This window comes from Tachysurus fulvidraco, chromosome 17 (assembly GCF_022655615.1).
Source record: "Tachysurus fulvidraco isolate hzauxx_2018 chromosome 17, HZAU_PFXX_2.0, whole genome shotgun sequence".
Classification (NCBI taxonomy): domain Eukaryota; kingdom Metazoa; phylum Chordata; class Actinopteri; order Siluriformes; family Bagridae; genus Tachysurus; species Tachysurus fulvidraco.
The window spans coordinates 15072909-15092489 of NC_062534.1; the positions used below are offsets into that span (position 1 = coordinate 15072909).

Consider the following 19581-nt stretch of genomic DNA (forward strand, 5'->3'; position numbering starts at 1 on the left):
TTACACCTGAACAAAACAATTTCTGATTTTGATGAGACCAAGATCGAGATGTTTGGTCACTATACATTGTCATGATCAAATGTCATGAATGTCCATACAATGTCATGATCAAATAAAAATCAGTACATCATAAAATGTTTATGTTGCCACCTGAGATTATCTGTTTGTTTATAGGTGTTAGTGAAGGTCACACATTTATTATTAAGGCTCTGAGAAATAAAATATAGAATTGACAGCTAACATTATATCTGGTAAGACAACCTTTGTTATTTATCAGTTTCATGCAGCTATTAAAAGCTTACAAGTTTTAAAAGTTTTACAAGTTTGCAAAACTCCATTCTATTCCTAGGTGGATAAAAAAAATAACTCTATTGCGATTGCATCATGACCCTTAAAGAGACCCTGGAAATGAATACATTTTTTATTTTTAACCATTTTTAAGTCTATTCCACAGTAGACAAGAACAACAATGCACAGTAGAGCTGCTCCGGTGTTGTGTGAGCACAATTGAATTGTGCTATTATTATATTGTGGAAACACATCACAATAACAGTAAAAATGTAATTCACTACCGATGAAACACAGCAGCACCACTCACATTTTAACTTATGAAATATTAGAAATATGCCTAGTTAGATTTCAATATTCTTGAGATTGGATTTGTCTGAATAGTGATAAGCTGTGCTGATATAGTGATGAGCTGTGCTGATATGGGGCCGTATTTTTCGCCTCACCTTCTGGCTCTGAGGTCCATCTCCCTCATCTTGGTTCCCGTCTTCATGCTGCTCGTAGTTTGGACCCCCCAGCAGCCGGATCCTCTTTTCACATTGCTTCTTGGCCACGGTGAGCTGGTTAATATAGCGCTTCATATTCCTAGCTCGTAGCAAGTCCGCTTTCATAGCAGCCGTCTCCTTCCCTTTACTGTCTAAAGAGTTGGGAGAGAGAAACCGAGAATGAACGTAGCAGGCCTAAAAGAGTGCGAAAACAAAAATCCTTGCAGGATAACTATAGGAAGATAAAAGGGAAAATATAATTTTAGGCCATATAAAAAATTTTTTTTTAAAAAGAGTATCCCAACACTGCCTTGTAGTCAAGGCACATCAGGCAAGGTTCCTAGTTTCTCTAGAACACAAGAAAAGAAAATCCTAATCACATTAAGACACCACCCACATTAAGGACCAGTGATGGGCTGTGAGAGACTCACTGAGCCATTAATAACATTCGAAATTATTTTTTCAATATATAACTGTGATCAGAAAAGCTAGATATTGTCCATTTTATCTTGCGTTTTGTTGTGGAAATGCAGCCACAGAGGTCCAGCAGTAAAGCAGTGATCATCCTAAAGCTCTGGCACTAGAAAAATGAGTAGTCACGGATTACAGACATATCAGCATGTTCTCCTGGGCATTGAAGACAAAGCAAATGCAGGAAGAGGAAACAAAAATTTTGTTTTTGTATAAAAGAAAAAAAAAAAAGAAAGAGTGAAACAGAGGAAGGAGAAAGGGGAATTAATTTTCAATCTCTGCATGCTTCTACCACAGAAGGGCAGCCTTGTAGGAGCAGTTATTGATTGGCCCATTACTGATGTCTGGGAGCTGACAGAAGTGTAAGAAAAAAAAAAAGAAAAAGAAAAAAAAAAAAGAGAGAGAGAGAGAGAGAGCAAGAGAGAGAGAACTTGAGTAACCAAAAAACCTTTCAACTCAGGCTTACTCATCCATAACATTGCTCATTTATTACTTTGAGGAACATCATTTTTACAAAAAGATGAGTAATGAGAATCGTTTCACAGTGATGAAACTCTTTTTGGCTTTTTGACAAGGAATACTCTCTGTGTCTGTTTATCAACCTAATGATGTACCTGTGCTTCTTTGTGTTATGAAAGACTGCCCTCAAATCTAACATTATATGCTATATTGAATTTCAACCTGGCTGCACTACACAATATATAGAGCTTGAGTTTGGATATTTCAGATCAACATGTATCATTAAAACCCATTTCTATACATCTAGATCGTTCTAATCAGTATTCCATAAAGGTCAAATATAACATATATAAAATAATATAATAGAATAATAATAAAATATAATATATAAAACAGCAGTTTGTACAAAAAAAACAACAACTTTGAGTTGCTAAGTTAAAAAAATAACAAAAATACTCAAACACAAAACATCAAAACACAAAAGTAAGCCTGTCAGAGAATGACATTTAGAGACATTTTGACATTGCTCTTTTTTGTGGACTTCAGAGTAATTGGAAGAGGATGCATTAAATGTCATCTCTATCTGATTACATTTAATGAAGCGGCTACAATTACAAACCTGCCTAAAGCCTGTATGACGTGTAAAGTCATTGCTATAGCTACGCAGACATCATGTTTACTTGCATTAAGGTCACGCTTGTCAGACCTGGCTGAATATCTCAAAAAAAAAAAAATAATAATAATTAATAATAATAATAATCAATAATTTGAATACATTTGAGCTCATTTGGTTAAAAAAAATCCTTTTGCAACTCAGCTGGACTGGAATTGATAGAATTACTATTGGTTTTGGAGACCAATAGTAGAGAAAAGTAAAATTAAAACCCTTTAAAAAACATTTAAAACCCATCACATGGACAAATAAAAATTACTTTGAACACTACAGGCAATGTCGAATGGAAATATGCATTTTTGGATGTACCTCAACCAGAAATACATAGTTCTGTACAAAATCCATTACCCTGAAAAGACTCTGCATTAAATTACCATATAATTACAATATAATATTAATATACAAAAGGAAAAAGCATACTTTTAATTACCAGCATCATCTATATTAGTCAGTGTCATCATCTGACATAAAAGCCTAAGCAGTTGACTAAATGTTGCATAATTTTGGGGTCATTTAAACCTTTTAAAACTTTGTTAAAATGTATAGAGAATGTAAGCACTGAAACCGAACACAGCACACAGGAATAGCACATCTACTGTTACAGAAGGGATTTATCAGCATCTCTCAGACATACCTTTCTGTTTCTTGAGCTGGGGAATGCTGCTGATAGTGGTGGCCTGAATAATCTCCACAACTATCTGATACCTGGTAGGGTATAAAGAAATGCATGTTAGTGTTTTAATGGCCTCCTTTACCAAACAAACACTTATTTTGTTGACTATTTCTTATGGACATTTATTTTGTCTAATTTGATTGGTCGAGCAGCATTTAAAAACTGCACTGGGACTTTTCACTGTTTTTATCACTCCGCTCATCAGTTATGTCACATAAAATCCACTAGCTAGTTCAGTAGCGTTAGTGGCTTCATCAGAAGGCATTGAAAACAACACTTTATATCGTCCTACTTTAGGATCTGTTACTGTTATGGGAGCAAAAATATTCAAAACCTTATCCAGAATGTTTTATGCAATATTGCACTCTCAATCATGTGATATTGCTTTATTGACTCCCTAGCTCTAGACAGGGAAAGTAAGAGAGAGATAGGATACACTGAATAAATTGAGCTCAGTGAATGTCATACTGTATTACTTTAAATGAGACATCTGCTCTAGCTAGGTGTAGTGAACAATAGATTTGCCATAAACAATGTATTCAACCAATGATTTTAAAAATTCGGGTTGTGGGTGTAGAGACTTGTCACGAATCTCGTAGAAATTGTGATGAACATAAAGACAGGATTTTTCAGCATGCAAAAAGTTGAGGATGTGAAAGGGGGTGCTGTAAACTGACACTACAGTTTTTATGGAAATGGTATATACAGCTGTTTGAAGGCAGCAGTGCAGTAAGCAGCGTGTTTAATTCATTCTTATTACCATTAAACTATTTGTAAAATGTTCGATTTGCACATTGCATTTAAATCTTTTTTCCTGTTGCCTGAAATACATTTAATAATTTTTTTTAAATAAATTCTGGGCAGAAATATTTTTGGATAACCCTAACTAATATACATCACTGATGTTAACTATATACATACGACTCTAATGTTAGCCAATGCAAACATACACTGGCAGATTTTATTTGTGGGAAAATCGAGACAAAACTGGACTAATGTTAGAATGGGGTGGGAAAGGTGTCAGTTCGTAACCGCGAGATCACGACACCAACATTACACCAGCTGTCAAGCATTCCAGACAAACGTGTTGAGCAAAGGGTTTGCAGTTTCGTTCAGAAAGGAAAAGAAAAGCGTTAACTTGTTGCGGTTTACTCCGATGTTAAGTGACAGAATTCATACACAAAATACAAAAAGTGTGCAATCCCTTCCAGAACTGATCAATCTGAACACTACATTACAGGTCATATAATAGCACAAATCTGAATACTACTGGAAAAGATTACAAACATTGTCCAAATGTTTGTAGGCCTGAACCTAGCTAAGTTAACTACGAGTCCTATGTGAAGGACATGAGTACTGATGTCACCTGATGTCGTTAGTTCAAATAATTGCTGTTACAAAAAAATTAATGGATGTTGATCTAGGATGTACAACCAAGGAAATCTCTCAAATACAAAATATAGTTTGCTAAAACAGTGTAATCCTAATACTGTATCACTATGGTTGTTCAGCATTCACAAAGGAATTAGCATTTACGATTTTATTATTGTATGATAAATATATAACCGTGAACTAAATGAATTTAACAGTAAGATAAGTGACCATGGTAACTTACTAAGCCATATACTAAGGCTTTAATATCTACCATATGCCAAATATATCTTCTCTATCATTTCTAATCTCTCTCTGAATAAATAACAGTCATCATATCTTTTTCACACTCATGTCATAGCTTTTCAGAAGGCTAATGTTTACCTGTGTCGCCTAGTAACTGACTCACTAATGCCCACCAGAGCAGCCACTGGTGAGAATCAATAAGCTGGCTGGGGGAGGATATCACAGTTCTGTCTTTAAATCCTACTAAATCACCACATTAGAATTGCTCTGCTTTTTTCCACCATAGCACAATATCACAAAGTTCGCCTTTCAGGCAAAGACATCAGGTAATTCATTATGAGGCAGTAGCAGAAAGCCTGATTCCTACTATTGTACAAGATCCTTCTCAGGAAATCGTTAATAGTGACTTTTCCACATACTGAGCTTGATACAATTCAATTCATCTCAAATGATTCACAGCGATTTAAAATGAAAATGAAAAAGTGAATAATGAATTATGATGGAAACCGGCCCATTAGGTGAAAAGCTCATTACCTCTGGAATAAAGTCACTTAGGAGGATATTCACCAGGTATCACTAAACAATCACTAAACTGTAGTAGTAGTAGTAGTAATAATAATAATAAATATCAAATATGAAGCGTTGTCTTTTTGCAGTGTGATTGCACTTTTCATTTCCTTAAAAAAATGCCAAGCCTCTCTTTCCCTGCCTCAGACCAATAATTCTAAAACTTTCTGCTGAGTTTTCCAATGTCATTTATTACTCACAGCGGCACTAATCTCGATTAGCTTTCCAGCACTTCTGCCTTCTCAAATAGCACTCAAATATATTTCCGTAAGACACAAATAGTAAATATTCATCAAATTTTTCCCTGCAGTACATATGCAGTACTTCAAAATAACAATGAATGCATCTTGCATTGCAAATTAACTTGGGTACAAAACAATGAACAGTGCAAGCTAGAGTAAGACTTGTGTGCACGTGTCTAAGACTTAAAGGTGAACAGAACAGGTGGCAGCAGATGAGAATGATTTGTCTCACCTGAGCTGTTTGAGGAAGTCAATGTCAGAGCTGCTACTGATGAGTTTGATGAAATCTTCATAGGACGGCGCATACGTGTACGCTTTCTTATGGTGCTCGTTCACTTGCTCCCGATGTTCTAGCTGAGCCAACAGCATCTGGTTAATGTAGTCTGGATCACTTAGCACCTCCACCAATGGCTTTAACACTGACATAGAGGATAGGTGTAAAAATACAAAGAGTGTTTAACTCCAAAGTGAAACACAAACACGTCCATACATGCTGGATCAGTTTTCACTAGCTTTCCTGCTAGAACATGAAGTTAGAAGTTAAAAAGCTTGCATACCCTAATTTGAAACATGGTGCATTTACAGAAGATAAAGGTGATTTAAAGAATTAAAAAATGGCAGAAAACACTTAATAGAAGCAACAAGTGTCCTAAACCATTTGTTACATTATCTACTGAATACAAGCCCCACTGAAATGAAGCAAAGATTAAATGTGTGAAATGAAGAAATGGGGAAGGGAGTTATGGCATATTGCACAGTCTCACTCAAAAACTGTCAGTGAACCATGACACATGGACATTCTTCTTATTTCACTTTTGCCATTTACTCATGGTCTAACTTCAGCAAAACAGAAACATAAGCAAAAGCTAAATATGTAACCAGCTATGGGCTGCTGGTTTCCTTTTAAAGTGGAGAGGACATACTCTCATCCTAGTGCTCTAATATAATTAGGCTTTTATAATATATAGAGGGATTTGCAATTTTGCAGCACAGATTCAGTAATTCAAACTCTAGTGCTATACTAATCATTTATATGTTTTCTTTCCAAAATTGGTTAAAGTATCATGAGAATTCACAATTTTTAGCCAAAAAGAAACAGAATTTCTATTTCATCAAGCAACCCTAAATCAAGTCTAAAGTGATGAACACACTGACAATCAGACTTCACCACTATTTTCTGGAATAAATGGAAAAAAAACAAATTAAAATATAAAAGGAAGCCTTTTCAGGGCTGTAGTTCACTAGATCCTAAATGCCAAATGAAACATAGGAGAATTCACATTAAATGTTCAACAGACGGCACAAGGCCTCGACATAGTGCTGGATGGCTGAAGCTCCACTCTGTAAATTAGTGCCTGGCTGCCAAGCAGTGAGCAAATAAAGGCCTGCCCATTCCCTGACAAGTGCTCTTTACTGAGACAGAAACAATATGCCTGCTACATTTAAAGTCTGGCTGCAAATTTTAATAATAGTAGTAAGGAATTGTAGACATGATTAAAAAAAAAAAGAGCACGTTCATAATAAAATGAGAAATGTATAGTGATGCATCAATACCTATAATGGTATCAGGTACTGGTCTGATACAATGCTCATTTATTCACAACTCTGATCAGTGACATTACATTACATGGTCTCACTAATGAACACATGACAATTAGCATAAGCAGGGAAAAACTACAAAGTGTGCTAGCAACTAGGCATGTCTATATTGCTTAAACACAGCATTTAATCATATTTAGCATATTGAGCATGCAGAGCTGTACAAGTGAGTATGTCATTAAAAAGACTGCAAGATGCCAGGAATAGTGTGTGCACAAAAATATTCACGGGTGTGAAGCAGTGACGTGGGCATGTGGTGAAAGTGTGGAGCACTGAGACACACACACTTGACTTGGCCCTTACTTACCAGGGTCTATACATCAGTTAGCTTGTTAGTCAAGGACCAATTCATGGCACCTTGCACTCATTTTTCAAAACCATGCCAACTTACACAGCTCTGTGAACTCAGGTCAGCTATCCTAAAGCTCTCTATTGAAGGTAATAAACAACACATGTTGTAAAGCTCTCTATTGAAGGTAATAAACAACACATGTTATATGACTCCTCAGATTGCTTAATACTAAATAAGGGTTATTATTTTGTCATCAGTATCATCACTGATGACTATCAACAAGAAATGTGTGTGTGTGTAGGCTATAAAAAAGTCTCACAAATAAATGAATGAAATATCATGTATTGACTAAATTAAGAGATTTTAAAAAAAAAAGCTCCATATACACTTTACATAACCATTAATTGTTTCATTGCCCATTTGGAATATTTTAAGACACATATTGTAGACAAAATGTTGAGTAAATGCTAATCACATTCTCTTCTGGGACAACAGATGTATACTAGCAAGGTCTCTTTTGGAGATTTCAATTTAAATAGTAATTTCATGGCAATCTGCAGACAAATTAAGTCAGTGAATTGACTAAGTGTATGATTAAAGATAATGTCATGGGGACAAACAGAATAAAACTATGGCCAGACTTTGGATCAGCTCATATAGCAGTCCCAGAGTTTATTATGGCTCTCTGAAAGTGCATTGCGTTTCTCAAATACAATTATGCAGTCGGGCACAAAGCAAGTTTGAGAATCAAATCAACATGTATTAAGGTAGCACATTCTAATTGGTGACAGATGAGGGAACCTACTTAGACAGACAGATGCCAGAACAAATGGGAACAGCTTGCAAGGAGTAGAATCACTAATACTCCACAAACAAATCTAAAAGTACAGATCTTAGTGCAAGGTATGGTCACTGACGGATGTTGCTTAGTAACAGAGATTAAAGAAAAAAGGGAAGAAAAAAAAGAGTCATCTTCAAATTAGGCCCTGTGCATTTCCATCAGCTTGCTCTTTTCATCAATTCTGGGTAGTCAAAACACTTACCTGCACTGTTTGCACAAAAGTAGGTCATCTTCTACAGACACCAAACTATCAGTCTATAAAAGACAACCCAACTTAAATACTGAATCATTTTCTATATCTTGAAGTGCATCATAATAAAATGTTGCCGTGTTTTTAACAGAATATTCTTTTTCTACTCTCACCGGATCGATGCACACTGGCTTTGGAGCAATGTGGGTGGACAAATCAGTAATCAAACTGTCAGGAGCTTCCTGGTCCCATTTAACAATCCTGACATGCTTTTTAACTGTTAGAAGCAGTACAGATGAATACAGGCTTCATCCCCTGTGATTACAAATAAACAGCATCTTATGGCTTTCTGGCCTTGAAACTGAGTGAATTTTTCCACAATCCTCACTAATTATATATATATATATATGTGTGTGTGTGTGTGTGTGTGTGTGTGTGTGTGTGTGTGTGTGTGTGTGTGTGTGTGTGTGTGTGTGTGTGCAGTGTTTGGTTGATGCCCAGTTGATCTAATGAAATTAAAAACACTGGACACTTTCTGCACTCGGCGAGTGCAAGTCTGTGCAGATGGCATTAACTGAAATGCAGCAACGTTACATTGTGCAGCAAATGAAATTATTCCAGTGGCATTTGTTTTGGCACAATGACGTGACGCATGTTGTGTTTACTAGAAAAAGCTAGTGCTTGATTTAGGATAATACCCAAAATAAAGGCACTACATACTTAGGTACAGTACACTGTATAGAGTATATATATTTATATATATACACACACACACACACACACACACACACACACACACACCCCAAGCACTTTATTAGAAACACCTGTACAACTACTTATTCATGCAATCTTACCAGACAATAATATGGCAACGGGTATGAGCCAGCAGCTTTACGTATTGTTCACATCAACCATTAGAATAGTGACAAAATGTGATCTGAACAATTTTGACCGTGGCATGGTTGCTGGTGCAAGACAATCTGGTATAAATATTTCTATAACGACTAATCTAGTGGGATTTTTTTTACACACAAAAGGATTTAGAAATTACTAATGCTTGGAATGTTAATGCACAAAAAGAAAGAAAGAAAAAAAAGAAAAAGCAGAAAAGTCTTTAGGTGGTAGGTTAGCTCCACCACATCTATTTTCCACACTATGACACCATTAAGTTGAACATGGAAGACCTTGAATAACTATTTGGTTTGGTAAAATTTATCCTAGTTTCAACAAAAATATCAGCAAAAATGCTAAATAATAAAAGAAAAAAAAGTTACCAAAAAAGCTACTGAGATTTTAAATATATAAAATAAAAAGTATAAACTAGCACCTTTAGTACTTTTTACTGTGTGTAAAAAGACAAAGAGCTGCACTTTAATGCATCATGTTCATAAAGAGAAAGCAGAACAGTGCATGAAGGGGTAGTTCAGTAAGAAATAGGTCACCTTTAGTGGCGATAACCTCAACCAGGACGAGCCGAAGACTGTGGGAGCGAGCGTCACGAAAAGGCAGCAAGCAAAGAACTAGTAGACGTGAACAGCAGCGCAGGAAACGCATCTCCTCATTGGGACTGCACAGACAAGGATGAAGTGGGAAGGCCCTGGGTAACTCTTCCTGCCTGCAGAGGGTTTGGTAAAGATGACAGGGAGATAATGAGTATGGAGGGTAAAGATTGAAATTAAAGAAGGGGTGAAGGAATGGATAGAGGGAAGAAAAGAAATAAAGCCATAAAGAAGGGGGAAAAGGGAATATGAACACAGTGGAAAACAATGAAGAAAAAAGTGAGGCAGTCAGTGAGTAGAAGACAAAGAGTGAGAGAAACTGCCTGGGACAGAGTTTGCGTTAGACTTCTACTCAGCTAATGAGCTCCGCTGATCGATCACTTCAAGACAGAGAACAATATAGACATGATGGGCACATTGACTAATTGAAGCTTTCTGAGGTGCGTGTATGTGCCGAAGCAGCAGTCCTGAATGACTAAGCCAGATCGATTCATAACAGTTTATTCCTTAGAGACCGTCATTAGGGATCTGTTTAAGGCCATGAGTGTGTGTGTATGGTATGATCAGGAGTAAGAAAAAGAATAAACAGCAAGCAGGCAAATACCCGTGTTACTTCTAAAAACAGCTCTAAAATGCTATAATGATATGCATGTGAAACGGATTACAGGCTAGATATGTATATTTGCTTATTTAGCTGATGATTCGATCTTAAGCAAGCGCTGAGAAAAGATGGACCTGAGCAGCAGAGAGTTAAGCGCAAAGCCGTTATCACTGAGCCACAATTTCCCAATTGATAAAACAGTAGTTTCAACTGATCAAATGTCCTAATGTGTAATAATATACTTAGGTAATAAATGATCAAATCCTTATAATTGAAAAAAATAAATTATAATATGCCTTGAAGCTAATTAAAAGTCATTAAAAAAAACAACAATCTGATTAACTATGTGAAATATTAAACTGCCAGAACATTGGCATGACTAATATAAAGGACTAAAGGTGCATACCTGGTGTTCGAGGCCTTGAGGTCACAGAAATGGCCATGGAGGCTCTTAACCATGTTGTTACAAACTACATTGACAACGTCCACTTCGGAAAGGCGAGTCCTCAGCTGTTTAATCATTTCCCAGAAATCTTCAGCCAGCATCTGATACAACTGGCCTTCATCTAGACTCAGAGGCACATACCAGGACAGGATGTAGTCTCTATAGCTGTAGTCAAACACTAAAAAGGAAAGAACATAGGGTGTCAAGTTTAAAGCCACATTAAATTAAACTCTACTAGAACTACTCAGAACTTCACAGAAGGCATGTGGAACAATTTGGATTCAATTCTGAATAATTCATAAACACCAGTACATCACCACAAAAGCAAATTGAACTGGATCAAATTACACTTTTGTTTGTCCAAACATGCCATTTGAGCTGTTCTGACAAGTACTGGATTCAGCGCCACCAATGGCTTTGACTTTAGAACTGCATTAAGCAGAGAAATGGCCCTGTAAGAGAGGCACAAACAGCTCTGGAGAGAGTATCTGAAGAGGACAAAGGGACCTGGTTCCAACTAACAGATGGCTGCAAGTTGGTACTACTGCCAAGAGAGTACTGACAATCGCAAACAACTGCAACTCTGAGGCCACTTCATGTCTGTGTCTGTCTGCAAAAGAATTAACTCTAAATACAACAACCCATTTGTAAAAAGCTAAGCCAACCACATTTTGAGCCATTCTTCCTTGCTGCAGCTCAACAGTAAGAGCTTGAAGCATCAGTCTGATTTTTAACACAACAGCCAATGAATGAATGTTTGGCATTTTCAACAACCAAAACTTGGTGGCACAGCTCCCCAGCTCAATACTTAGACTGGGTTATTGTCTGTGTGGTTTTGCCTAACAAACATACATACTTGAATGGATTGATGGATTCACGTACAATATTAAAAATTCAATTAATGCTATTCTATTTAATAATATAAAGCCTCTAAGGCATGCCTCAATGCTCAATTCTCAGTGTGTGTGTGTGTCTGTGTGTGTGTGTGTGCGCGCGAGTGTCAGAGAGAGAGAGATAGACAAAGGCATCTATACAGTAGTGTGATAAATATAGAGCTAAACACACAGACATACAGCTGAGACACAATCATTCCCAGACGTACCAGGCATACTCATATCAATGCTCTATTAATGACTGGTGGGTGTTATTGCAAGTATACATTCAGTTGAAACTGGCAATTGGGTTTAATCTGGATCACAGTGGTAGCAGTACATCATGACGCTGTGCTAGTCAAACCCGCATGATCTCATCCGTGTTGCAAAATATGTGCAAGGAAAAAGAAAATGAAAAGAATGTGCTGACCTGAATGTGCAAGCATGCAAGGCAATACATTTCAGATATCCTTACTAGTAGCTTCCACATATATTGCCAGAGAAAGCACAGTTAAACAGTTTAAGAAGAGCTGTCTTATTGGAATAACATCATTCAATTTCCATTAGAACATCATATACACATCTAACACAAACAAACAGGGAATTTTACTAAACATAATATATAACAAGAGCTTGGAAATACATTCAGATCTTAGTTGTGCCCCGATAGCCTCACCTCTCTAAATCGCTTCCCTTTCTATTAAATGGAAACACAAGATAGTATACAAAAAGCCAGGCTTATCACTATGTATGAGCCACCCACACGGTTACTGATGGACAAATATGAGTGGGGAAAACAAAGGCTTTTGTTTTGTACTGATTAAAAATCTGTTTTTCGAGTTTTTTCATTTTTCGAGGAACCAGACAAAAGTAAAGATGTAGACTAAAGCACTGACGCATCAGTGTAATAGTATTTATTTTATAATGGCAACATGAAAATCTAAATCTACTGCCAAAACAATGTATTTATCAGATCTATTCATAAACATAAGTCTAACAAAATACTACTTAAAGCTGTACAGAACAATGACATGATGTTAAGAAATGACTCATGTACTGTATCCAATCAGTGCTTCACCACAAAAGCCTTCAAAGGAGAAGCAGGTATTGAATTATTAAAAGAAGCGTTCTAGTCTAGTGGAATGGCAAACCACAAAATCAAACATGTAGACCTGAAATAAGGGACCGTAAATCTAAATGATGGAGTAATTATAAGAAAAGGAAGAATAAAATATTTACAAAGTTTGCTATTTTTTTTAATTTACATTTTTGCTGAGAGATTTGAAGCTACCAAAAATGATATCATTTTATTGTCTTTTAGGTCAATGCAAGCCCTTGGACTGTTTCTCACCTTTAGTGAAGAAACTGACGGAAGCAGAAAGAGGAGAGGAAGAGGAATCTTATTTCAAATCACACAGAAATTCCACCACGTCCTCATTTATGAAACGTACGCTAAATTACAACCACCACATCTGTCATATCTCACAGACAGATTCCTATTTTCTTATTATTTTTGGCAAATCAGAATTCTTTTTAAACAGTGGCTGTCATCAAACATGTATGATTTGATTTGTTGATACGGTATAAATGTATTTTATATTCATAATATTCGAATGGTAAAACAGGGTGTGTTTGAAAGGAGCTGTAGTTTGAACACTATTTTTTCTTCAACATGAATGAATAAGCAACATTGTGTGCTGACTCGACAATCCCTTTTACCCTGCACTTCCTTTTCCTGTTCATCAATCCTCTTACAATATACACCTAGGGTTTGTTCACAAAATGTGTTTTCCCCGTGTTGTCCCACTTGTGCATACATATAATCTCCATCTGTCTATGTTGTTATGCTGCTAATGAGATTCATGTTAACCTGCTTTCACTTTCAAGCCTCTTCTAGTCACTCAACCTTACATTGAACTGCTGTAAATTCCGTGTTGTTTTTCTCAACAGACTTCCTCTTATGGCATTAAGACACTTGAAACCCCAGTTACCCTAAGTAGGAAAAAAACAGATAAGAGCCTTTCTCCGAATAAAGGTTAATAAACTATTCTACACCACAGCATCAGTGACTAAAAGTCATAAACATGGTACACCAGAAACACACATTTGTTCCAGTTTGAACAAACAGAACCAGGACAGCTTTAAACAAAAAATATCATATTAGTTATTAGCAATTCATTATGAAACAGAATGTAGGATAATACAGGTAATAGTAGGATGATCTATCCATCTTTGTAGAGAATCTTTTCTTTTGTTTTTTTAAATATGCCATTATACAATATGCCCATGTATATATGGTACTTACTGCTTTCATTAGTATTTTGATAGCAAGCTTAAACATGATACATAGGGAGCCATGAAATTCTCTTTTACTGCCCACCAATGTGAGCATTAATAATCAAGATGATCTGAATCGAGTAAGCGCCATAAATGCAGATTATTCTGTATTTTATTATAATACTGAGATGATTGTGCACATGAGCAAAGTCTACGTGTTCTACCAGTCATCTGTACTGCATAACTCATTGGCTCAACAGGGCTCTATGGTTGACAAGGCTTGAATGAATGCCCAGTAGTGCAAGAGCTTCACTATTTTCAAATACAACCACAAATCATGCTCTAGTCAGCTCTGGGCAAGAATCCTAAAGCTCTCTGTTCCAGTCACTACAATGCTGCAGTGCCATAACTCTAATTAGTCAAGTATACTAATAATAATTAACAGTATTAATACTTACTAAATAGTATTAATAGTAAAATATGAGCATATTACTTCATTATATATAAAGACATGCAGAACAGTTCTCCTAAAACCTGGCACATGTCTAATAATCAGTACTTTTGCAGTTCTTATAAGCAGTAATAAGATATTTCTAATAGTTGATTCTAAAGACTAGGACTTCAGCAATACTGATAATCAGTAGTTCTAATGACGAGTGCATTTATGTGATTATGATCAAAACTAATGGCCAATATTTTGAAGCTACTACTGACCTGTACTTTAATGGTACGAACTAATATTAATTCTAATGATCTTCTAATAACCACACACTAATATGAACATAATCAGAACTAATGACCAGTACTTAAACAACTGTAACTGTAAACTTAAACAACTGTAAATGAAAAGTATTTAATTACCTCTAATAACATCAGTACATCTACTGTCAAGTGCTTCTAAAGACCAGTCCAGACCAATGTGTATATGTATCACACAGACAAACTGCACAGTAGCACAGGAATAAGTAGCACAGTGTCATAAGATTTAAAAACGCTAATTTGTGCTTTTCCAATAAAATAAAATAAAAAATTGTAGTTATACCATTCATCATCTTGCTAAAAAGCTCAACAAAGTTGAGTTTTTGCATTTGCTAGTGGTTCTGACATACTAAATGATGTGTACAAACAGAACAAACAAACTGAAAAAGCAAAATCGATTTCTATATAAAAAAACAAAGTGAGAGTTCTTTCATATAAGATAAACTGTATGACAGGCACTGACAACCAGTGGAATGTTTTGTAAGGATTTGTGCATTACTAAAAACTAAAAAAACTAATGGAAAGACACACTATTTTCAAGTACTGCACAACTGCTGAACTGAGCATACAGGGTCACAAATATAAATAGAGAGCTTCATAGACGTGTACGTGCTCGGAGCATTTTAGTGGATTATACATGAATGCACGAATGGAGGAATGAGAGGGGAAGTCTTGTGGTACAGGGCAAAATTTGACAAGACCTCTAGGAACAGTCTGGGCTAGCTAATGGTGATTCATACATGGTTTGTTTTAGCACAACCTACATCTGCTAAGTGAGCAAGTATAGCACTGCAAAAGTAAAGCTATATGCTGGCAATATTTTGAAGCAGACAGCTGCACTACCTTGGTGTGTACCGAAAGTCTCTGCAGCAAGTGTTTTTTTTTTACCTTCATGCAGGTAGGAGCAAGAAACAGATACAGAGCCTAAGAGATTCAAAAATAAAAATGGTTCAATCTATCAACAGGACATTGCGAGTTCAAATCCTGATGATTCTAGAAAAGTCCTAGAGAGATAGATCGCTCCTGCTGCCTGGGGTGGTGGATGTCTGGGAGCTCATGTATGTGGAAGAGGGCACTGCACCCCTGTATGTTTATTTACACACTGGTTTGCCATAAGCAATTTTTTAAAAAGAGAAGGTGTCTTGGAGAAACCTCCTGATAACCCTTACCCAGCTAAATGTGATAAGGATCTAGGTTTTGGGTGGAAATTAGCAAATGTTATACACATTATGTACCTTAGGCTTGCAGGGTCACTCTACTTTGCTTTTACTCCTGTATTATTTTGCTTTCCTGTGGAGCAATCACTTATGCTCCATTCATTTACTAAATCTAATGTGCACTTGTCTATGCTAATCTTTAGATTACTGAAAGCATCCATTGCCACAGTGGCCACAAGGTTGCTAATCAATGACACTTTAACTCCTCTCACTAACACATGCTCTGTGTTAGAACATTTATGGAGTTGGAATTTCAACTGGCATCAGATTGTACACTGCAACAGCTTTATTAGGAACACTTGTACAACTACTTATTCATGCAATTATCTAATCAACCAATCGATTGGCAGCGCTGCAGTGCATAAAATCATATGGGAATGAGCCAGAAGCGTCATGAAACGTTCACGTGAACCATCAGAATGATGAAATATGTGATCGCTGTGATTTTTACCATGGCATGATTGTTAGTGCCAGATGGACTGGTTTGAGTGGTTCTCCAGGGACTTTCACACACAATAGTGTCTACGGATTACTCAGAAATGTTTTATTTAAAGAAGAAAAACAAAAGAAAAAAAAAGGGAGTGGCAGTTCTGCATATGGTAACATCTTGATGATGAGACAGGGCAACAGAGAACAGCAGGATCATGGTTCGAGCTGAGAAAAATGCTACAGTAACCCAGCCAACCACTCTGTACAACAGAGGTGAGCAAAAAAGCACCTCAGCATGCAGAACACACAAAGGCTTGAGGCAGTAGTGCTTTGACATCAGCATCACTCAGACACATGATTCTGTCCTCCTCCCCTCTGCAATAACAACAGCAAACAATTCAGCTCAGCTTGCCCTCATCCATCACATCGGGTTTAGAGAGACATGAAATTTGTTCACACGTATTTTCCAGGCTTTCTAGCTGTATATAGATTTGCTTTGCTGTATTCTACTCCTTTGTACTCCAAAAGGAAGAATGACTATTTGTTTGCACATAAACTATGAGTCATATGACCTCTGCTTTAGGGTTATTTGTTCATCATAATCAAGTGTTGACCATGAGAAGCACTGATGGAATTTTCCTGGTAGTGCCACATCGATGCCTGACATTTTACAAAGGAACGAGCAAGATTATTTGAGATGCTTTCCTTTAGGTATGATTTTTCTACTCACCCTCTTTTAGTGCTTTGTCCACATTATGCGACACCACTACTCGTCTGGTCTGCGCCGAGTCTAGAAGTGGTACAGAAAACCGTCCCTGTGGAACACAAAACACAGACAGACACAATTTAAGCACAGAATGATATGAATCATACGACACTACTGGACTAGAGTAAGTTCGCTGGAAACCTTGAATTGCACTCATTGCAAAACACACTGCAATTAACAAGAACAAGCAGGCATCCCATGTGTCATGCCCCCAGGGCTTCACCACTCATTGATATTTAGGTTTATTCATTAAGACTGAACTATTTTAATGTAATTTATAATAAATACATTATATAGAGTTCCTGATATCTGTAATTAGAGAAAAATATTCACCCCTCCTGAACCTTTTTGTAGTTTTGAAGTGAAATTACTTCTTAGCTATTACATATATCACAAATCTACATAAAATCACCTGTAACACTGATTGAAATTGGCAAGGACACCAGTATAGTTTAAGTAATGAAACCAAGGGATCAAAGATAACGTGCAATATAATGCTTCCACCACCATGCTTCACTGTAATAGTAATGTCAAACTCCAAATTAGATTAGATATGGCTTGTCACTGTTCCATGAAGCCTAACTTTAAGATGTGCCCAGGCTGTGGCACTCCTGGGAACAACTTCTCCCGTCTCAGATGTGGATGTTTATAGCTAGCTAACTAGCTGGTATAGTCAGAACAGAATTACAGTTATTGATTTAACTCCATGTCTGAGCTGCCTTTTTCATATAAGCACAAATAGCACTTTGTACAGTGTTTTGTCTACTTAATATTGCATGTTTAATTTAATGACTGTATATTTACCCACTTAAATATAAAGCCAAACCCACCTTTGACATTACTTAATAACAGATATCCTATCATCGAACCACTCTATTCAGATGATGCCATTTCCACAGTCCTTCATCTGGCCTTCACCCAACTGAACAATAAAGACACATACAGTATGTATGAATGTTGTTCATTGACTTCAGTTCAGGATTCAACACAATGAGCACCTGATTTAAAAGCTGAGCCAGCTGGGCCTGAATACCTCCCTCTGTAACTCAATCCTGGACTTCCTAAATAAGATACCTCAGTCAGTCTGGATCAGGAACAGCATCTCCAGCACCACCACACTGTGTCCTGGTGCCCCGCAGGGCTGTGTGCACAGTCCACTGCTGTTCACTCTGCTGTCTCATGACTGTGTAGCAATGCACAGATCGAACCACATCATAAAGTTCGCTGATGAAACGACCATGGTGGTCTCATCAGCAAGAACAATGAGGCAGCATACAGAGAGGAGATACAACAGCTAACTGCCTGGTGTGGAGTCAACAACCTGTCTCTGAATGTTGATAAAACTAAAGAGATTGTTGTTGACTTCAGAAGAGCACAGAGCGATCACACTCCACTGAACATCGACAGTTCCTCCATGGAGATTGTCAAGAGCACCAAACTCCTTGGTGTTCATCTGCCAGAGAATTTACCTGCTCACTCAATACCAGCTCAACCTGAGCAGCTGTATCGCTGTCTGGTTTGGGAATTGCACCGTCTCAAGACCCTGCAGAAGATAATAAGGACAGCTGAGAAGATCTCTCTTTTCTTTATCATGGACATAGCCCATGTACTTTCTATGCCAATTAAGGAAGTACGGTCTGCTACAGGAGCTGTTGATGCTGTTCTACACTGCAGTCATTGAATCTATCCTGTGCACATCCATCACCATCTGGTTTGGAGCAGCAACTAAACAGGACAGGAACAGACTGCAACGCACAGTAAAAACACCCAGGACACAACCTCTTTCAGCTTCTCCCTTCTGGCAGGCGCTACATAGGTTTGCTTACTAAAACTTCCAGACACAGGAACAGTTTCTTTCCTCAGCCAATCACCCTGATTAACAACTCAATATAGTTATACTCCCCACTTCATATCTACAAGTACTGCATTATCAGAACGATCAGTCATCACATCATCCGTATATGTTACACACACTACTGCGGCTGTATATTGTAAAAAACATTACACAATATTTTTATTTGCACTACCATGCACTTCTCACACTTTATGTACATAACTGACCAGTCATATATTCTGTATTCATATTTCATACTGTCTATATTGTATAACATCTGCATTTTCTTGTGTTATATTGTCTTGTATAGTATAATGTTAGTTATGTCTGTACTTTTGGGAGTCTCAAACAGCTGGAACCAAATTCCTTGTGTGTGTCAACACACTTGGTAATAATCCTGTGTTTATCTGCAAGAACCCTGTGTTTACAACTCTATACCTTTGCACAATGTTTTGTACAACGTACAGAATGCACACTGATTGTCA

At 37.0% G+C, this 19581-nt stretch overlaps 1 protein-coding gene across 1 annotated transcript in view; it reads right to left on the reverse strand.

Moving 5' to 3' along the window:
• snx25 (sorting nexin 25) overlaps positions 1-19581 on the reverse strand; it is a 34840-nt gene that overhangs the window by 13263 nt on the left and 1996 nt on the right. Inside the window, exons 2-7 of the mRNA XM_027135791.2 lie at positions 17227-17311; positions 10904-11120; positions 9840-10012; positions 5708-5894; positions 3011-3081; positions 735-925 (exon numbers count right to left, since the gene is read on the reverse strand). Of these exons, the coding sequence (XP_026991592.1) occupies positions 735-925; positions 3011-3081; positions 5708-5894; positions 9840-10012; positions 10904-11120; positions 17227-17311 (924 nt within the window). The remainder of the gene's footprint in view (positions 1-734; positions 926-3010; positions 3082-5707; positions 5895-9839; positions 10013-10903; positions 11121-17226; positions 17312-19581) is intronic.